The sequence below is a fragment of the Uloborus diversus genome, chromosome 6 (assembly GCF_026930045.1).
Source record: "Uloborus diversus isolate 005 chromosome 6, Udiv.v.3.1, whole genome shotgun sequence".
NCBI classification, from domain to species: Eukaryota; Metazoa; Arthropoda; class Arachnida; order Araneae; family Uloboridae; genus Uloborus; species Uloborus diversus.
Window position 1 is genome coordinate 45573645 of NC_072736.1, and position 23363 is coordinate 45597007.

Below are 23363 nucleotides of genomic sequence, written 5' to 3' on the forward strand. Positions count from 1 at the left end.
AGTGCAGTTCTGCACCAAAAATAATTTCTTTTACCAAAAAACTCTGAATACAGAAAATATTCTAATTTTAATGTTTGCTTTGCCGAAAATAAAGATGCGTTTGAGATCTCAACCCTGTATCCTAAAAATGTTTCAAATATTTTGAAAGTTAAGAAATTATTTTATTATTTGATATGCAAAATCAATTTATTTTGTTTGTTATTTTAATCATTCATTTATATATATATATATATTTTTTCTTATTTGAATTATTATGAACTGCTGTCAGCCCTACTTAATCGGGTAAGGGATAAACGAATACCCCACTTATGCTAATAAAACCTTCCGGAACTGAATATTTCCCCTTAGACACAATGTTAAAGATCCCCACTTACTCGAATAATTTCCCTGGATAATCAAATCATAGTGGCCAGCATTTGCAAATATATTTCCTGAGAAAAAATTTTAAACCAAAATAAATTAAGTAAGAATCATTATTTTCGCAAAAATAATAAAATTTTAAACAGTGCTCCCAACATTCCATCAAAATATTTCCACTAATTTCTTCATTTGTTGCCATTGCATACACACACACACACCAAAGACAATAATTTGAAAAATATTAAATATAAAACACGTTAGACGAGGAGGGAAAACAGGAGTTAGAAAAGTGTTTCTAAAGGACCTTGAGCAAGCAATCTGGTATTATGGACTTTAAAAAAACAATCTAGTGAAAAATGGTGCAAAAATAAAGATTTTTTAACTCAAATTGTTTGTTATTTTTTATTTCATACATACTTGTGTATAGTTAATACATTATTTCGTAGTTTACTTAGGTTATTACTTCAAAAACTTCCTACCAATAACATTAATTACTTCCTTTATATTGCTATTGATTATTAAGTTTTTAGACAAATGTTGTCAATTTAGAAAGGTAAAGAAAATTTCCCCATTTAACTGAGTATTTTTTTTGGAACCGAAGGTATTCATTTAAGCAGGGCCGACAGTACTGGTAAGTTAAAAATGCTCCTCCTTTGTTGAATTTGCATGACTAACCAGTGAATTGAGACACTTGAGGGGCTTTTCGTCAGCCTACCTATTTGAAGGAGACTTATTGCAGTTTTTTAAACAAATACTATAGAAATGCATTGAATGTTGCTAGTATTTGAGATTGAAGCTATTCAGTTTCAATACAAAAATTGCTCTTGTACAGTATATCTAGGTATAGTGATGCAGCATGAAGGGAAAAGGAGGCTAACATCTCCCAAAACTCTTTTTTTTTTTTTAACACACTTTCAATCCTAATGCGGTATATTACTTACATTTAAGAACAGTTATGTGCAGATACCTCCCCCCTTCCCTTCCCGTCAGAGTCTAGGGGGCCCCAGCCGAAAGGTCAGTACTCTGAAAGCCCAAGATGGCAGTAGCTGAGCGGGGTTCCCTTTTGTGTACCTCCCCCATCCCTCAGAAAATAAATTTTGGCTTTGCAAGTAATATATAGTAGTTAGTGTGCCGCAATGGTGTTTTCTACAAAACTGGTGGGCCGCACAACTAAAAAGGTTGGGAACCGCTGCTATAGAGTCATTATGTTAGAAATGTGGCTCTGTGTATCAAAATTAGCCCATTGTTTTATTTAATAAACTGCAATTGTATCTTTTTTTTATTCTAATTGAATTTTTTAAAGAGAAACAAAGAACTTAATTACAGCATGTATTGCAGTATAAAGCCATATGTAGTCAATATATATATATATATATATATATATATATATATATATATATATCACTCGTTTGAAAAAGAGTGCTTACAATACAAAATTTTTGTTTTTTTTTTTATTTTATTTTATTTATTTATTTATTATTTTTTTTTTTTTGCACTTAAAGGGTTTTCAGAAGACATTATCTTCTTTGGAAAATAATTGCAGATTCTTTGTTTTTTTATTAATCACTGGAGAACACAGCAAACTTACTTTTCTTAATGCAAATTAAAAATAAATAAGGATGTCATTTAGTTTTAGTATAATTTTTTGGTCTTTCGACCATACGGTGAATTTTTCACTGCTGAAGAGTTCTGGCTTCATCCCTGTCATTTATGTATGTTGTAACCTTGTCTGCTTGTTGTTTTATTGATGTTTATATATGTATATATACATACATACAGTAAAACCTCGCTACAAAGATGTTTTGGGGATCAAAGAAATATATTGTTGTACAGAGATATATTGTTTTATCGAAGTCCTACATATTTTGGGAATACAATAGGTTTTTTTTAATTTTAATGTTCTAATACATGCACTACCTAGGTATAAATGTATTTATTTATAGTACATAATAATTTTATTAGCAAAGTTAATTATGGTTAAATATTACTATCAATTGAAATAAATTCAGGAAAAAAGCTTATAAACATACCTGAAATCAATTTTGTTGAAAAAAAATCCAATATCTTTGTTTGTTTGGCCACTTTTTTGTCTGTTAAGTCAACCAACAAGGTATTCATTGAGTGCAAAACACAAGAATAGGGTTCGTTTGTGGGTGGAAGACTTGAAAAAAATGTCCGCAGAGATTTAACTGATTGAAGTGCTTCTTGGGTCAACAATAAGGTTTGTGATGGACTCTTATTTTCATCTTCTTCCTCATCATCATCTTCTTCACCACTATTTTCCATCTCGCCAGTAAAGTTAGAAATTAGTTTGAAAAAATCACTACAGAGGAAGAGAATCAAATATATGTCACCAAATCTCCCTATCATATACCATTCAGCATTTAAATTATGCTCTTCAATTAATTTTTGAAATTTTGCCTTGCATTAATGCATGATTAATAAAATCTGCAGATATTTTATCGAAGCTCTGCAGCTATCTAATTGTTTGTAATTTTAAAAAAAAATTCAGATCAGCAGAGTTCAAGGATGATAATCGAGCTTGGCGAAACAATGAAGATGGAAAAATTGTCAATGCTCAACCCACTAGAGTAGTTGATAACAGAAATGGTGCTGGTCCTGTAACTGGAGGATATGTGCAGAGGTAAGTATTACTTAAAGCTAAATATTCTTCTATTGAAAGTAAAAATTCCAGTTTACATTAAACCAGGGATGGCAAACCAATGGCAGGCAACACAATACTTGGGGCCAAAAGGGTCTGCCTTCTAGTATTAAAACTGAAAAAAACATGGTGCATGGTAGTTTTAAGATGTTTTACTTTCACTCAATCCAGATTGCAAACAGTTCTTACAATGCATAATTCAATAATTGTATTTTTTTTTACATACTTGTCTAGTTATTTCATTTAATACCTACCGTATTTTCGGGATTAAGCGCCGCACCCACTATAAGCGCCACATTGTAAATTATCGTCGCGAAATTTTTTTTTTAATGTATGCGCCGCACCCATTATAAGCGCCAAACCCACTATAATGCCACATTTAACTAAATACAACTCAAAAGCACAATTAGACGTTAAGAAACTTGGAATTAAATGAAAATAAAATTTAAAAAAATAATAATTAACATAACTATATTATTACTATTAATAAAATTTTTGTACTTTGGGAGGAGACATTGGTTGGTTATCCAGAGAGCGGGACGCGGACGCTTCTCCTCATGGCGCTCCACATTTTTTTAAGTGGTCGGCGCCACTATAAGCACGCTTTTTTCAGTGGGTCGCATCCACTACGGGTCGGCGATTTAAAATCCTTCAAAATCGCTGTCGGACGCAAACAGTCCTAGAAGGTCTGCATCGAGCTCCGGGCTGTTTTCTTCGTCATCGGAGCCGTCGTCTTCCTCAGCAACATCCGGGACTCGGGGAATGATTTCGGCCTCCGTGAAGCCGGTAATGATGGTACTCGGCTTTACCGCATTCCAAGCTGCAGCCACCCACTTTGCCACTTCCGCGAACGACGCTTTTTTCAGGTTGCCGCCTTTCGTATATTCATGCAATCCGTTCACCATCCGCGACTCCCATTGTTAGCGCATGTGAGTCTTGAAACTGTGATTCGGAGCCAAATCCAAGGGCTGCAACTTTCTCGTGAGCCCACCCGGTATGATGGCCAGGGACGCCGAACACAGGGCGCCGCTTCCTTCACAGAGTCGGTCTTGTGCGCCACCATGGAGTCCAGGATCAACATTCCACTTGGTTGGAAAAAGCGCCTTTCCTTTTCTGCCCAACTTCATTGAACCAATCTAACATCAGAGGCTCATTCATCCACCCCTTCTCGTTGCAGCGGATGACGACGGTCGACGGGAAAGAGTCCTTCGGGAGCATTTTCCGCTTAAAAATCAGCATTGGCCTCAGCTTTTCTCCGCTAGCCGTGCAAGCCAAAACACATGTGAATGAAGTTTTTTCATGCCCCGTGGTTGTTATGGCGATGCTCTTCTCTCCGGCAGATGTAACAGTTCTGTTGGGAGGGCAGTTGAACGTCAGAGGGACTTCATCCATGTTGATCAGTTGATGAGGCTGAAAGTTCTTTTCTTTTTTCAGCTTCTCGACGTAGTCTAGAAACATTTTCTTCTGCCCCATCCAATTAGCTGGAAGACTCTGCCCCACAGTTGTTCGCTGCCTGACAGACAATTGGTTTCGCTTCATAAATCTGAAGCACCAATTAGCGTTAGCTTTGAAGTTTGATATGCTCATATTAGCAGCGATGCACCTGGCTTCTATTCGAATTCGAACTGTCGAAACAGAAATTCCTTTCGCTCTCTGCTTCACTACCCACTTCTTCAGGTCCCGTTCTAATTCCGGCCAGTGAGCTGTTCTTCCTCGTCGGGCACGTTTTGTCTTAGGCATCCCTTCAATAGTAGATTTTTCGGACCTCCAACGCCAAACACATCTTTCATCGATACCAAATTCCCTGGCAGCAGGATGATTTCCAATCACTTCTGCCTTTGAGATAACTTCCAACTTGAAAGCTGCAGTGTAACTCTTTAATCGTTTAGGAGCCATTTCAGAAGAAACTCGATGTAAAAGTGATAACTTTAGAAAGAACGCACGAACGACAGCAAAAGCGACGATGTGAGTGAATAAAATTGGAGCTGGGAGATGGAGAAACAAGTTTTCAATTAGTAGGTCACTTGACCACCCCGAGCAACCTACTTTCTTGAAAACGGTGAATCCCCTTTACAAAACGAATTTCCATCCCCCTCCCCTGCTAGTCTTTTGTTAAGAAAGCTCCTTTCCTTGACCTTCAGTCCCCCTTCACTCCGATGAGGCTTGCTCACCGCCCACGTGATTTAGCATTTCTCTCTATGGTGCAACACCTGCAATCGCTGACTCACCTCCCCTCCTGGCTACCCCTCTTTGCTTTACTTGTCGCTTATTTCGCAAAACAAAAGGAAAAAAATGTGGTGCCATCTATTGGTAAAATTTTCAACTTTTTTTAAAACTCAAGATTTTGTTTTTTAAACTTTAGGGGGGGGGGGGAACCACTATAGCCGCCGCACCCATTATATGCGCCGCATCGCCATTTTTGAACCTTTTTTTTGTATGCCCCGCGGCTTAATCCCGAAAATACTGTAGTTATTGTATGAAATAATGGATTTCACACATTAACGGTAACATATGTTTCTGAGTATTGATTCGGATTTAGGCAAGTCTGCTCAATTACCCATCCTCATGTGTGATGGCCCTAATGGGCCATCGCACATTTGGTGAAAATCACATTGAAATAATTGATTTAACTGTTAGGATAGAAATATAGTTTCTATTTTTTCTCATTTTATTTTAAAACTGGTTAATAACTATTGATGTAAATGCAATATTTTGTATTCCATTTATAAATGAAAGGAAAGTTAATTATATAAATGCATTTAATATCTACATTAGAATTACAAATGATGCTCGGGAAGATGAAATGGAAGAAAATATGCAACAAGTGAGCTCGATAATTGGAAATCTGAAAAACATGGCCATTGATATGGGTAGTGAAATTGATTCTCAGAATACCCAGATTGACCGAATAAATAAAAAGGCAAGTATTGGTTGTTAATAATTATCTCTCAACCATTTTTTTTAAACATTAGTGTTTAAGAGTTTAAACTTTTAAATCCTTGATTAAGTTTTTAAATAAAGTCTTTTAAATATTATAAAATTTTGATTGCTATGCATAATCACTTAATAGATTTTGATTTCTCAGTAATCTGAGCCAGCAAAAGACAATTTGATGTACAAAAAAAGCAAATTTTAATAAAATTCAAAACAGTTTTAAAATGTATTCATTTATTTATTTATGTAGTTTAACTGTCATGCTTTTTTAACCATGGCAAATGGTGTCTGTATGGGTATGTATCATGCACCAAGATCTAGGTGCCACATTTTGGATTGTTAGATGCAACTTAATTTTTAAGCAATTTTTCTAAAAAGTGATATTTTCGAAATTCATTTCTAGATTGCAAAGCTAGATTGAAAAAATATTTTTTAATTGTTTATTACAAAATTAACTTATTGTTTGATATTTAAATGTTGAATATTCTAAATTAGCTAATGAAAGTGTTTTTGATGTACAGACGTGAACTTTTGGTGTCATAAAACTGCAATGAAATTAAATAAGATCATTACGTAATTTTTCATGCCTCTCCGTGTATCTTAAATGTGATCCTATTTTTCTTCATTCTATGATTGATGAAGTTCTTAATCCCTTTTTATAGCAGGTTTTAAGCTGAGTTCAAAAGTTCTTTAGCAAAAAAGCTAAAATGAAGAAAGATCTTTAGCAAAATGCTAAAATCTTTTGGGGAATAAATATGTTTGCATATCTTCTTAGATGCCATAATATGTTTCATTTGTAGTAGATAGTTGAATTTCAAATTTAACCTAATGTTTCTCAACAAATGTAGCACTTACTATAAGTTTTTAAAGTTTAAAATAATAATAGTAAAGAATGATACATACCATTGAAAGACCACAATGTTGATTCTTAAAATTGCCCCAAGTCCCATTCCCACAATAAAACATTTATCGGTGGGACATAGTCCCTATTAAGTATTGTTAAACTTCATAGTAATTGAAAAATCTTTGAGAGGATAATTTTTATGCATAAAAACTTTCATATCTCATTTCAACCAATATATAATTTATTTCATAACTAAACAAGGAGTTTGTATGTGTGCTAATAATATTTTCTGTATTATGATGTGATGCAGAATCGTGGACTTTTCCTTTATTTAGTAAATATTTATCCATTTGGACATCAATGGAAAGATATAGCCAGAAAGAAAGTTTCCCCGTCACCTGCTTCCCTCTTTTCATCTCTCCCTTCTCATCTGCTCCATTTGTCTCCCCCCCCCCCCTTTATGGAGCTTTTTTTCCCCTCTCTCTCTCTTTTTTGCGTGTATCAATCCTTCAGCAAAATGTTTCAGCAAAAAAAAGCGAAACTGCCTTGCTTCATTTTTGCAATTGGGAAAGCCTTTTCACATTTTATGAAAAATAAAACCGTTGTGGAGACCCTGTCCTGGTTTATAGATGCATGTATTGTATTAATTAATGGTGTGAAATAAATCGATTGTTCCTCAAATATTTTTTTATCACAAATGTGCCCATCCCTTCAATTGGTGATAGTGTAACCCCTTCCAAATGTGACAGAGCACCCCACACTCGAATGAAAACCCTTAAAGTGGCAAAAAAAAAAAACCTCCCCATTTCAATGCTGCAGTTTTGCACACCCCCCCCCCCCCCTCCCTGCTTATGGCCTGCTTTGCAAGAATGAGTTAGATACTTATAGAACTCTTGTTTTAGAATTTACCTTCTTATGTTTAAATACTCGCTTAAAAGAAAAAAAAATTGAAAGAGTTTTGCATTTTGTACATGTTCTATTCTGTGCTCACAAATAGAAATAAAGTTCTGGTGCATTGATTTTGTTTAATAACTTTCCTATCTTTTAAAATAGTGCATTTCTTTTCAGGCATTGTCAAACGAAACTCACATTGTCAATGCAAATGAAAGGGCTTCCAAGCTTTTGAAGAATTAATGTCACAAGCTCCAAATTACAAGTGGCATTAGGTGAAGTAGATTCCGTTGTTTTGATGGTGATCTGGTACTTACAATGTCGTGTAAGGGTCAAACATATCGTTTTTGCTTGTATTCAGAGGGTAGATTTTTTCTTGTTGATTATTCCTTAAATCTAGCAAATGTGTCAAAATAATTCTATCTTCTGAGCACAATGTTTGATAATTTGCAACTACCCATTTGAATTCTTTCAACTACTAAACCAATCACTAAAGCTGAGCTTAATCATTTGAACACAATTAGCATTATTGTAACAATCTGCATTTCATTCAACAATTTTCAAGTATAGATTTCAAAACAATTCATTAATATGTAGGTGTGTTTTGAAGCATTCACCCAGCTCTGTTCTTACCGGTGGCAAGATTTTTCTCATTGCTGCTCATTAGTGGAATATTTTGATTTTTAAAGTCACATTTTGTTATCAAATGGAGGTCTTTGGATGGAAATGTGTCATTTCAATTAAATGTGGTACCTCCTGTTCCTCTTTATCTGTCTTTACCTTTGTTTGTGATGCGTTGTCATTATGATACTGTTACGTGTATTTCAGTTTTAAATGGATTTATCATTGTTTGCGACATAATTTATTGCAGTTATGTTTGGTTATACAGTTTGGTGTTAAATATATCCTCTGTGTTGTTTCTGCAATATGTGTTGAATTTTGTTGATGAGGATGGAGTTGAGTATACCTTCGTTGCCAGAATCTGTTTTATATTAACTGTTTGTAAGAAAGTTATATATTTTAATATTATGATAACTTCCACACAAAACATGTAAGGAACTAAATTTGCTATGCATTTTTTATACTTGTAAATTTTTAAATTGATATTTTTATGAACATTTCGGGAAATTGGTGCATCATTATGAGATTTTGCGAATAAATATTTTATCAATATATAATAGTAATATACATTTTCTTAAAGCATTTTTTGAAGTCTATTTGAAAAACTGCACATTCTCAAAACTTTCCCCTTCTGAAAGTTCTTGAATTTGTTCATTTGATTTACTGTCCAAGCTAAGACACATTTTTTTAATTTAAAAACTAAAGTTGTGAAAACAAGGGTGTATGCCTTAAAATTGCACTCAAATCCATTAAAATTGACAATTATTTTAAGTTTAAGAGAGGCTGTGTCTTAGACTTGGGTTAAATGCAGTAATTTTTGTTATTTGTTTAATTGAAATTATTTCCCGCTTAATACATTCTTTTTTATAATAAAGTTTGTACACATGTATTGTAATTTAACCCATTCGGGACGGCAGTCCGCAGAAGATAGCGCTCTCTCAGGACGGCAGCTGTTAAACTCGGACTGTGCGCACAGGCCGGTGTAATTTCTCCCGCTAAGACTAATATGCAATTTAGGAAAGTACGCATCATAATAATGGATAAAATGTATACTTTAAGCAGAAATGAAACCATTTTTTAATATATGATAAAATATATCAAAATTTCAATCATAACAAAAAATTGGATAAAAATAATTGATATTTAACAACAAAAATGCAAAATATATTTTTTTTACAATAACTAAAAGTACCAAAATTAAACAATATATTTTCTACAAAACAGGAAAAATATTTGCGCTTAATATTATGAAATACTTGAAGAATATTGTAACAATTAATATATTAAAGCCGCATGAAAAATTTCAAAGCACAGATAAATGCGCATTGAGCATTTTACACTCATACGTAGTGTTACGTCTTTTATTCTGCTTTGAGCAAATTACGCATCTCCCTCCAAGTTCTTTGCCTTCTTTTTTAGCGTATGGTTTTCGAAAGTACCTACTGTATGAAGAACTCCAAGAAAAATAATTTATAGTTGTTTCAATGTGACCCAAAAGATCCATAGATGGATCAGTCATAAATTAAGATATTTCCTCCTGGGAAAGATAACGTGTTCACCATGGCTACCAAATAAACATAAAAGTAAAACCCCTTGCTAGAATATCTACCCTCCAATCCCATTATAAATGGAACTGAAACTAGAAAGAGCCACTTCAAAGTGAGTATACATTTCCCTTCTCACTTGGGAGCACATGTTTATATTTTCTTTCACGAAATCCAATAAATCACAGACACTTGACAGACCCCATTCTGACGTCAGAGAGAGAAATGCTAATGCAGGAGAGCAATCATTTGAGGAACATGGATAAGTAACGCCATCTAATAGTAAACATTTCGCCATCTAATAGTAAACATTTCGAAATCCAATAAATCACAGACACTTGACAGACCCCATTCTGACGTCAGAGAGAGAAATGCTAATGCAGGAGAGCAATCATTTGAGGAACATGGATAAGTAACGCCATCTAATAGTAAACATTTCGCCATCTAATAGTAAACATTTCGTTCCAAATCCAAAACGCAGAACAGTGTCCTTAGACTTGCTGCATACTACTTACAGTAACGCACTGATGCGTTTCGTTTTTCCTCTCTGAAGCTCTGAAGAACCACCTAGCGCTGACCCAAAGATGTGTGATGCCTCGTTCGTCTGGAACGGGTTAAAGTATAATTTTTTTATTTATAAATTGAATAAAGCAATGTCAAAGGTATAATGAAAAATATTTCTTAACTTGTCTATGCTGTGTTTGTCCATCACTTATCTGTTTATATGTGAAGATAAGAAATATATATTTTTAAATATATTAAATGTAAAATATTGAACTATGTGTTTGAACAACTTGGTTCTTTGCAAATGGGCTCCATAAAGTGCTTAATCTTTTAAACCTTGTGTATGACTCTTGAGTATTACAGATTTTTATAGTGATATATTTTTAGGAAAAAAATATTAAAGAATGATCTAATCATTCAATATTATATATATGTTATTGTTTGAATAAGGTGTATACTGATAAAAGAAAAATTTAATATTTTTCTTTTATATTTTTACATTATTTTGCTCTTTATTCAGTTCTAAAGTTTCATTAATATTAATCATACATTTTATCTTAATGTAAAACATTAAGATTTTCATATCTGTTCTAGATTTTTCTTCCAAAATTTATGTATTTTGTTAAACTGAAAAATTTATGTACAAGAGTTGATTTCGAGAAACAGCATTTTTTTTTTTTTTTTTTGTTACATTAAATGTGTTTATATCATTGAACATTCTAAAAAGCATCATAAAGATGAAACAAATTAAATTAATTTAAGCAGCAATGTTTTGCTGTTTAAAATTAATGTCCCCCTTACTTCCCCCTTTAAAAGTTTCATAATTGTATCGTAAGATAGCAGTGTTTACCTAAAATTTAACTTTGATAAATGATCCTAAAAATTGTTTGTATAGTTTTAAATGAAGCAACTTTTCTTGGTTTTTATTTTTTATGCTGAGGGTTTGATGATTAACTTTTTGAAAGTTTTGTTACATTCTTGTTAACTTTTGTTGTACTACTTAAATGAGAGCATATTTATATGCATTTTCTCTCTTCTTTTTTTTAGTGACAATAGTTTAGTAGAAGCTTTGTAGTTTATTAAAATCCAAGTTAACAAATATTAGTTATAATGTTATATATTTTAAGCTCTTCTATATTAATCAAAAGTTTCCCAATTTGTAAGAATCAGCCTTAAAATTGACAGGAGCCAAAAAATTACTTTAAATTACATAAAACTTCAGTTTTTTCCCATTCTCCATGTTGCAAATTTGAAAATAGTTTATAAATATTTGCGTGTTTTAATGTTCAATTTAATATTCAATTACTTTTGGACTAAACTATTCAAATGGTGTAATTGTGCTCACAAAGGGACCAAAACAAAATTTTATCTGAAGTTCTGACAAAAGTACTGTCAAGCTCTTCAAAAACCAAAAGTTTTAAGCCTTAGGTTTTAGTTTAGTTTCTTCTCAAATGTATAATTTGTGTCATGATAATTAAAGGGAGGAGAGAGTTAATGCTATCATCTGTTTAATCATGAAATGAAACTTCTCTCGTCCTGAATTTTAAAATGGTTTTAAATTAGCCTCTGATTTTTTTCCCTTTATTATTATTGTTATTATTAGGCTAACCATCAACTAATTCTTCATCATTGAAAAAAAAATTAATCCTTATTTTTGTGATAAAACATTTTCAGATTTTACATTAGTGTGCACATTTTTTTTTGATTGTTATACAGTGCTGGTAAAAAAAAATTGCATTACCCTCGCATTTTCACAACAATGAAATTATGTGAGAAGTTTTGGTCCACCGATTAACAATGAATGTATGTGAAATTCTGCGAAACTGATGAAATAAACATTGAACAGCAAGAATCCGATAATAGTTTACGTAGATCGGGGCTGTTTCTGGGCCAAGGCAAACTGCTAAACCCATGCTCATTTTTCCATTTCTGAACCTGTGACTTTAGAGAAAAAAAATTACTTAACCCCCATGTCAATTTAAGTCTAATGGCAGGATAAAGGTTTTTAAATTGTTATTTACCAGTTTTGCCCTATGGCACGGAGCAGAATCATCTTGGAAAATAAAGTTTGGAACTGAAGTAAAGTGATCCAGCATAGTAGGAAGCAATTTCTTCTCTAAAATGCCAATATACGCCTGAGCGTTTACTGTTCTTTCCACAAAGAGAAACCCACCAACTCCTTGATCAGAAATACATCCCCAAATCATCTGGGATGCAGGATGCTTGACTGTGTTCGAATACAGTCGAGATGATATTCCTCTCCTTTGCGGCGCAGGTGATGATATTTGTTTTACCACCACTGTCTTTCTTTGAATCGTTAAAAGCAAAGGGAAAATGTCATTTGATTTTTTTAAAAAATTTTTGCATGATCAAACATTTCAGTTTTTTGACCTACCTTTTTGCATGTTAAATATTGTATCCGACTTTATTCATAAAAATGTGATAAAATAGTTTGATTTCAAGTGGTGCTGTTTCATTGATTTTTTGAACCATTTAAAATTTGTTTCACTTGAAAAGTTATAATCGTATCATTTCCTTTCTGCTTTAAACAGAGCTAAAAGTGGTATTCTAAAATCTGGAGTGCATCTGCGAAATGTGTTTTTTAAATAAGATTTCTAAGGTTGTTATTCAATTACCTCCTTCTTTCTCAGTTGCTAAAATCAATGACTTTCATTGGAGGATAAAAATTTTGAGCTATTTGCTTTAAAAGTTTTTTTCACATAGTTTTTTGGTTTTAATCTGTTTTTTCAGTTGCTTTGATTACATTTGTCAAAAATAATTGTATTTTGCGCCGTTTTTAAAGATTTTTGTGCAACAGAAATTTGCAGGTGTTTCAGTTAACCATCAATTTGTTCTTGCAAATTGTCATTTTGAAACGGATATTACATATGGTTTGAATGCTGATTTTTGGGATCCTTTTTTTTTCCTACTTGTTTTTTGTGATGCTACGTCACTTGTTCTTGCAGTTTATTATTGGTGGAAAAGAAAGGAAGAAAGAAAAAGGAGTATCTAATGCCAGTAGTTTTTGGAAAGTTTCTTTTTTTTTTAACCTTTTTTTTCGCACTTTTTTGTAATTGAATTCTTAATTACGGCAAAAAAAGGTAACTGCGACCATTTTTCTAGGTTTAGCCAGTGTTACACAGTAATGGCATAATTATCTAGAAAATGCTAGCATTTTAGAATTAAAGCTGCATATAAATGTTACAGCAGTTAACATGTAAAAGATCAATATTTAGTCAATTCTGCAATAAGCCAAATAAATTTAACTCACAAAGGTTTAGTGTTCTACTGGTTAAAGTCTAGTTATAGCTGCAGTATTGGATGTGTATGGCATTAATAAATAGACCAATAGGAGTATTATGATATAACACAGCAAGAACATAAATTATTATAGTCATCCAATTGTTGGTGCTGTTTGATTGGATATGAGCTGCATGTTAAATTCCTACTTTATGTAAAACTTATTTGTATGTGGTTCTCAACTAGTTGCCTAAAAAAATATAAAAAAAACATATTTTTTGAAAAATAGTATAAAATTACACATGTACATACTAATTATTTAAACTATTATGTATGAGCTGTTTAAAGACAAATTATTTAACTCTGAGTTCTGGAATTAATAAAAAGAAAAAACAAGTCATATCTGAATTTATGGTGAATTAATTATTTCAGTAATGGAAGAGCTCATATAGTGTACTACATTTTCATTGCTATGCTCAAAGCGTTCATGCTGTAAAATCTGCTAAAGTTGAAAGCTCTGACAGAATTTAACTTAGAAAATAATAGATTCAGGAGCTGTTATGAAATTAAAAGTACTATATCTAATTTGTTCTTGTAAAAAACCTTTTTTTTTACATTGTGGCTCAAATGTAATAATGTTATTGAAAACTGAAATATTATTTATAAAATCAAAACCAGGAGAATGCTAATTAATTTGGAATTAAAATTATTTAAGAGAAAGCGCTTTCACCATTAAGAGTAAGAATTCAGTCTTGTTGTCAGTGAGAATTTATCTAGGCATAAAAATGAAAGAGATCTAGATGATATATATATATATATATATATATATATATTAGGGTGGTCCTTATTTATATGAGGAAAAAAAATTCGGAATTCAACAAGTGACGCCCTCTAGTTTTGTGACACTATAATAAAAAGTAACGTGTGCAAAATTTGGACTCGATCGATCAATAATAACACGTGCCCCTAGGCCGTTGAACTTTAATACTTTTGATAATTTTCGCACAAATCTTCGAGTTTTTACTTCAGACCCAGTACATCGTTTCTCCTAGGTTTGCAAAATATTTTTACAGTGAGGTAGCACTAAAATTAATCTTTTTAATTACGTTATATCATCTATAGATTTTACGTTGAATAAGAATGAAATAATGCTTTAGAAACGTTCCTTAATCGTACGCTTTTCTCAATGTATCTCGATAGTGTGTATTTTTTTTTCCGATAGTCTTGGATGGTCTGTAAAATCAATTGTTTTTGTGACTCATATTTGATAAATTAGTTGTGAAATTCTTCGATTAATTGTGCTCCTCTTTCAATTGTATCATTCACAATTTTCAGTATTTTAACAATCTCTCTTTCCTTTAAATAGCTTCCTTCATTTTGCCGTGAATCAGGATCAAATAGGGAAAAATGTTTTAGTATTTGTAACTTATCCCCCAAACAGTCGTTTTATTGACTGTTAATTGATTATATAAAGAGGAAGATCTTTACTAAAAAAGTATTCCAAATCATCTACTGTTATCTGAAATTTGTTAAACAGTCGCCAGACACATCTTCCTTATCACAAGCATTTTTTGAACTAGTCATTTCCTATCTTCAAAGTTAATTCCTTCATCCAATACGGACAAAGCAACTAGTTCATTCCCTAAATAACATAAGTGATTTATGAATTTTCCAATCACTGCTTCTGCTGCATGTTTGTCATCATTTTGTATGCTGCTAGTTTTTCAGACATATTATATTATTCAAAGGAACCTCGATTAGGTTGCTGCGAAAAACCATATCTTCATACAGCATTTAATTGTAAAACAGCTTTGTAAAACAGCATTGAAGGGCTTTCTTTTCATGTAAGGTCAATTTAAATTGTTTCCTATATATAAAAATTTTCAAAAAAAAAATTCCTTTTGCCACCCATGTGGCTCAGGGATAAGCTCCAGGTTGCCGAAATCATATCCCTGTGAGAGGAAATTCACTAGGAAATATTATTACAAGTTACGAGAATTCTCTGTAATCTTGCTCAATTCCGCTTTTTACGTACAATAATATGTCATCAACTTCGTCTTTTAGACTTTAAGTGGTATGTGTACTTGATTGAAATGTTATAAGTTCTGAATGATGGAGATCTTTCCACAAAGTTTTGAAGCAATTAAATAATTGAATATCTGATCTAGAACTAAGAAAATCAAGAACTTCTTTAAGAACACACTCTGCAGTACGATTTCAAGTGCATGATGATGGCAATCCAAATGTAATGTATCACCGTTCAGTTTTTGCTCTAAAAAAATGCATGCACAATTTATATGGTTGGTATTGCAAGTCGTTGTATCAAACACTACAGCTAAAGCAGTTAGCAATAAAGAGCTATCATCTAAGATATCATATACAATTGAAGAAATATCTAAGGAATTCCGAGTAACTATTCAATATTAGGACCTGAAGCTATCACGGTAATCCTGTCGGCGTTCTTTTTCCAGTTACATCTGGATGTAGCTTTGCATCCCAGTGAATAACTACAAAATCTAAATTTAAATTCATGAAATTTAATTTTACCTCTCGAAGATTTTCTCTTGCTCTCTTAAGGAATGTACAATTGATCATTAGGTCATTTGGATTTAAATTTACTGCATCTACATAGGCTGTAAATAAATGAACAACATCTTTATCCCTAATATGGCATTTGTTTAACAGTGATGAAAGGCGAGATGATATCAATAGTTGGCAAGCTTTTTTGCATTGTGGTAGACCAGCTGTAGAAAACAAAAGTTCAACAGGTTAGGATAGATACCCATTTCGGTTTCTAAATCTTGTGAATCGCAAGAATTTGATGATAATAAAGGACTATGTACTGAAATAGAAGAAAATAAATTTATAGATTTCTGGTTGTTCCGATTTAGATATATTTTTTTTTAAATTAACGTTTTAGCTATGTAAAATACAGTATATTTTTATGTTAGGAGTATTTGAGGATTTTTCAAAATTTATATTTTAAAAATTAAAAATTGCATAAGCATTTAGGTATGTTTATAACTAAAGAACAGTGAATTAAAATATAATTGCAATTACTTATATTTATAGCATTGAAACCTTGTGGCTCTATTTGCCACACCTATTACATACACAGGGAATTTTGTAAATCAACACCCCCAAAGCCTGGAGAAGGCAATTTGTTGTTGTCAAAGATTATTCATTAATGGCCTATAGAATCCCTTGTGTCCATCTTGGTGGGAGGAAATGTTCCCTTGCGCCTTGCCGCTTGGTTGGAACAAGCGCAGAAAAGCGGTACGCTTGACCCAAGGCCACTAGTGGACATGTACCATCTGTAACATGTTAAATTTTACAGAATAAAAGTGAGAGAATGGTCAGTCTGGAAGTAGCAGCACCTATTGAGGTTCAAAATTACTTTAAATATAAAACGTTCGAATATTTTTACATAAAAATGAGAAAATCCGCAATGTTTTCTTCGAAACTCAAAGAAGGGGGCCCTAGGGGCATGTGTTAATGTTCATGGATTGACTTAAATTTTTGCAAGGATCATTTATTTGTATAATGGAACAAATTGGAGGGGGCGTCGCGTAAAATATCTACAACTTCAAAAATTAGGACCACCCTATTATATATATATATATATATATATATATGTATACTGAATTGAACAAATGTTTCTTTTTTTTATGTATCACAATGAGCTTGGAAAGAAAAGGCTTGGTAGATCCAACGTTTTAGGCATTAAGTTTGGTGACTATGTTTAGAATTCAGAGCATAAAAAATATATAAATTTTGTTATGAAGTATAGCTAATGACCACCTGTTTTGGATACTGAGTGATATGTGAACAATCAAGCTCTATGCAATCATTTTCGAACAAAGCACTGTCAATTAAAAATTTAGATTTTTTAAAATAACTTTTAAAACACAATTAGACAATAGCTTTCAAATTAATGATTTGATTAAAAATGCAGCGTTTATGTACAAAATTATTTGATTAACTGCTGATATCTTATGAGCTTTTATCCCTTCTGTTACATAGAAAGGAAAGACATTCAAGATTTCTATAGCAGATTTTACTATGCATGCTTTTATTACTCAAAAGGATTTTAAAACTCTTAAATCTTAGCAAGATTTTTTTTTCACAGATTCTTTTGGTTGAGATATTTTTTATGAATTCAAAAGTCAGGGGTGCCAACAACCATCCTAAAAACTTCAATAGTGCAGTCGTTATAACCCCGCCCCTAGGTGGGGACCCCTGCAAGGCTCTCTTTTTAATGCTATTAAATTATATGAAGCTTATTTATCATGAAAGAAATATAAAAATGTTGAGAACTATTGCCAACTGTGTCATGTCTGAAAATAAGTGTTAGTGAACGTGTCATGTTTTTGTAAAACTTAGTCACATGTCTGTTTCAAATGTTGAAAATTTGTATAAATTTTCTATTGAATTTCTATTTTATTTGTCAAGTTTTTTATCTAAAATTCTACCTAAAATGTATAATTGATTGTTAAGCGCTAAAAATGGCAAATATTTATTAAAATATTAAACATTTGTATGAATATTTACAATGTGAAATAATGAAAATGATTGAGAGGTCTATATGTAAAAAAAAAGATATTTTGAGCTTGCTAAAAAAAACTATTTCATTTTTGTAAAAATCGATTATTACCAAAAAATATTTTATATATTCACTTTTGAAGTTTTTAACCCTTATTTCACTGGTTGTCACCTCGTTTCGTGTTTTTAATCTGTTTAAATCATTTACATACAAGGTCTAACAACACTTTTTATTGTTACAGTTATGTGTCAATACTCATAAAACATATAATTAAAGGGCGCCTATATAGGGGGGCAGGGAGGCTCGAGCCCCCCCCCCCTAGAAATTAGAGCTTTCTTGCTTTTAGTACTTTTTTCTTTGCATAAATGTAAAAACATTTTTTTCTCCAGCCATTAATGAATAAGTTATTAAAAATGTCAAATTTTAATGACTCTAATATGTCCTGAAATTGGCTTTTACAGGGAAACTATCCTGACCATGGTTTAAAACATCTGAGCTCCCCCCTTACAATTTTGCATATAAGCGTCCATAATATAATTGTGTATGTTATTTATTTTGACACTGCAAAAATTGCATTTCATTTCGAGCAATTTGCTTGTATATTTAAATGAATTCTTGTCATTTTGATTTTTGGAAAATTTAACAATGGCATGATGGTATTCCATTGTAAAACTCATGTCACAGGGATTTAAAAATAGGTAGTGCTAATGTGCTAAAAATTTCAATCTGTCATTATATTTTTATACTCTAAATGTTTTTAAAATGTTTCTCTAATAAGCTCATCCTTTGTTGAATCAAAATTTGCCACCGTTTAGAAAATAAGTTCCAAGTTGCCATTGTTCATACTTTTTATATCTTTGATTAAAAAAGTAACTGAGTTAAGTAGAAAGTGTTATGTTAATGAACAAGTTACTTCCTTTTTTTAGTGTATTTGCTTTCTACTTCCCTGCCGTCCATTTGGATGTTCTTTGCCAAAATGCATCCCTATTTCCCACTTTTATTTACTTATTTTTTTCTCCCCATTTATACATGTCTTTTATCGACATTTCTCACAATTACCTTAAAATGCTGTTAAAGATATTTCTTTATAAATGAATTATAAGAGTTGGCAGCCAGTGAAATTTTTGTACGTGCCAGTACATTTGATTTTCGCTCCTCACCAAATATGGGACCACATTTATAATAAAGGCAATTTTCTATGTAACCTGGTTGCAATAATTAAACTGTTTTGGTCAGCAGCTTTTTAAGAAAATGTGTGTGTTTTAGGTATTAAACACTTACTCATGATATTGAATATTTCACTGTTGGAATTTATTAGTATTTTTGATATTCAAGTGTAGAAAAGAAGCTCCCCTATAAAAGATTGCTTGCATTTGAAAGAAGTGGGAGCTTTTTTTTTTCCCCAAGAGTTTTTGTGATAAAAGTTTATTTTTAAAAAAGGTACTTTTCCATTATAGGTACATCACTTGGCTTGGTGACTTAATTACTTTCTGCCTTGGCAAAAATTGAAAAAATTATGTTTACATAATTACCATGTTTGCTCTTCTTTTTCTAATTTTGCATTTTTTAACCTTCATTTATTTGGATGATTGTTACGTGTTAATAGAGCATTTAAAGTTGGTTTTAAAGTTAAATTTAATTCAGTTTTTCATGTTATTTAATCTTTATTTTTTTTTTTTTTTTTTTTGTAGATTAATTTGTCATTGGTTTGATTTACTTTTTTAGCAGATTACTTTTCATTTCAGAAAGTTAATGGAACTTTCCGTTCTGTTTCAAAGCTAGTTTTGTTTAGAAGTTCATTTCAAAGATTTTTAAAAAAAATATGGTCTCACCGCATAAGTACTTTCAATATAACTTGGACAAACTAGGTGACAATAAATAGAATAAAAAAACAATTAAAAAATGTATTGTGACGTGCCTATAACAGAAAAGTACCAAAAATAAAAGTTTGAAAAATGTTTGAAATAATCAATGCAATGTATACAGTAAAACCCCTCTGGAGTGGACACTAATGGAACAAATTTCTTTTCCATTAAAAAAGAGATGTCGGCAAGAGTGGATTTTGAATTTTTATTTATTTGTTAATCTCAAAATAAATATATTTACATTATCCACTTCAATATATGCATAAAGGGCCCGATTAAGATATCAGGGGACTCTAGCCCGTATGCTTTTTCGAGGCTCCTGAGTAGTCAACCCTTAAAGTTTAACCATTGACGAAAATAGTTTTAGCTACTGGTAAAAAAAATAGCCATTTAAGAGCCCCCAGAAAGTGGAGGCCCTAGGCCTTGGCCTAGTTGGCTTATTCAGTAATCAGGCCCTTTGAAAAGCATAACTTTTGAAATTTACTAGCTTTAGTAAATACATTTTAAAATTAATTTTTCGCAAACGTCAGTACCTTAATCATAGATTGGCAACATAATGTTTTTTAAAAACAATGTCATGTTTTGTTCTGATACCATAAAATTAAATATTAGAAGCTCTAAAACCAGTCAAGATTTAAAAAGGTTGAAATATTGAAATCTTTTACTGGTATAAAGTATACTTTGTCTTATATTTTACCATAGCTATGAAAACATTTTGATAGATGGTGTGACAACTCAACATTTCCTCAGAACAACGTCTGCTAATTTGTTAGTAATCTGGAACTGAATGAGGCAACAGGAAAAGAGGAAGGGGGGGGGGTAAAAAGAAATAATATTACAGAATAATCATTTTTATTTAGATTTTTTTGAAGATCTGGTACATTGTTGCAAGGAAGTACATTTTGTTGTCAAGCCTAAAAAATGTTAAGAAAAGCAAAAAATAAAATTGTTAAGTATTGTTTTGCTTAATTTCTGTAACTGCTTGTCAAATGTGTTCCAAGATAAACTTTCCAATGTTTAATTATTTTATACTTAAAATTTAATTTTTTATTCCTAAAATAATTTGTCTGCAATGAAGGATATATGAATGTTTTTGACACCCAAAATAGTGTACGTATTGGGGGGTATCCGTATGAGAGGTTTCTAATATGTTAGGAATTAAAGATTCCACTTAGGAGGGGTTTTACTGTATGTATATATGTATTAGCATATATGAGGATATTGCTTGAAGTGCTATTTTACTATTTTTATTACACGTCTAAAAGTATGTTATGCATAATGTCTAAAACTTTCTGTAAAGTGATGTATTATTTTATGGTTCAGTAAATTGTTGAATCAATTGTTAACTGATTTATAATTTGGCAATAAAATAATAGGTCTTGTAAATTGAAATTAGAATATTGCATTGTTTTTTCTCTTTTTATCCTTTAATTGTGAAAATTGTTTGTTGCTCCACATTTTGGCTGGTGAATTTACTGATGATAGTATGGAGCACATAAGTGTTTAATACTTTATGCAAGAAAACATATAATGATAGCTAATTGAATCACATAGATTGGAGTTGAGATCAATTAGGTGCAGCAATCACAAAACATATTTCGCACATTTTAGTAATAAAATTTTCACTTTTTAATACTTTCACAATTTTTTTAGAATTAAATGCAAATATTTTGCAGTACTTTGCACTTATTTTATAATATGATGAATGAAAGAATAGTTTGAAGTGTGACAAAGGCATACATGCTCAAATCTACTAAATGCTTCCTGTAAAAATGAGGAAAAGGGTTTTTGATATAAACTATGTTTTTGTTTATTTGAAAAATTTGTGGAGTACAAGTTGTAAGAGGAAAACCTAACCAATTTCATTAGAAGTGCATATATTTTACCCTACATCAGTGATCTTCAACCCATGGCATGCTGTGAAGATTTCAATGATCCACCTAACGATTTTGCTTGAATACTTCTTTCTATATTTGTTGGTATTTTGTAAACACTAGTGGAATTTATTGCATTTCAAGGCAATAGCTATTTGCATGACAAATTTAAAAACTTTGAACTGTTGGAGTTTTATAAATTGTATGTTAAAAAGATCAATTTTCTGTAATCTGATCCCATGCATAACAATCTATTTGGGCTGCACTTACATCCGTGAGGAGCTGTTCTTCGAAATGAAGTATGTAAAACAAAATCAAATTGAAGTGTCGTATTTCTAACATTTGTCTCGAATCACTTCATCACTTGTAAAAGTCATTGTTGACAGAATAGTTAACCAGAAAGAATGTCGGATTTCTGCCTGAACTTAAAGAAATCACCGTTTTGATAGTTTTAATTTATTTCATAACAAGTTTCAGTATTTTGCTTCGAATCATGATTCGCTATTTCAATTACACTATGAGTTGAATATAGATTTTCACTGTAATTCTTTAAATAAATGAAAACTTATTTTAAAACTTAACATTGTTTCCTTCTAAATTGAAGTAGATATTGATATGCAGCTCGCCAGCTCTTTCATAATAAAAACTCGACCCATTATTTAAATAAGGTTGAAGACCACTGTATTACATTATTGTATCATTAGAATAAAGGTAAACCTTAATTTATTTATTGTAAATTTTAGATTGAAATACCATTGTATTCAAGCTTTATTTGAAAAATATTATCAACTGCAGTGAAATAATTCTTAAAGTTAGATTGATACAACTGGATCTCTCTTGGCAATTATTTGGCCGATTTTTTTTTTTTTTTTTTTTTTTTTTTTGCTTTAGCGAGGAATTATGTATTTTTTCAAACCCCTTTCTTTAAAAAATTTTTTGAGGTATAGCTTTCAAAAACTTGCATTATAAAAAAAAAATCTAGGAAACATATATAATTGTATTCCGCTTTCATCCCTTCCCAAAAAATTCTTCAGTTACAATTTGGATGTGTCCTTTAAGAAATGAAGTACATTTTATTATATATATATATATATATATATATATATATATATATATATATATATATATATATATATATATATATATATATATATACACACACACACAAAAAAAAAAAAAAACAACTTGACACTAGCTCCAAAACTTTTTAACATTAAATTTGAATGCAAAGCATTTTTGAACCACTATTTTATGTAATGTGTAAGAAACTGCATATCGAAGATATTTTCACCCACAAAGCCATGAGATTATCCTTAAAATTCAGTATTAATTAGTTTTTTATCAAAGTGTTTTTATGATAGTTTTTCAAAGAATTTTTATATGAATATTGTCTTGTATCAAGTGTTTGTGTGTTAATGCGTGTGCCAATATAACTTATACTGAAGGATGATTTTTCTCTGCACAGAAATGTCTGTACATAA

The 23363-nt window shown here is 31.4% G+C and overlaps 1 protein-coding gene across 1 annotated transcript in view; it reads left to right on the forward strand.

The window, feature by feature from the left end:
* Positions 1-8687, forward strand: part of LOC129224375 (synaptosomal-associated protein 25-like) — a 28143-nt gene extending 19456 nt beyond the window's left edge. The window contains exons 5-7 of the mRNA XM_054858818.1: positions 2873-3004; positions 5798-5942; positions 7869-8687. Coding sequence (XP_054714793.1) covers positions 2873-3004; positions 5798-5942; positions 7869-7934 — 343 coding nt within the window. The 3' untranslated portion in view covers positions 7935-8687. The remainder of the gene's footprint in view (positions 1-2872; positions 3005-5797; positions 5943-7868) is intronic.
* Positions 8688-23363: the final 14676 nt, after the last annotated feature.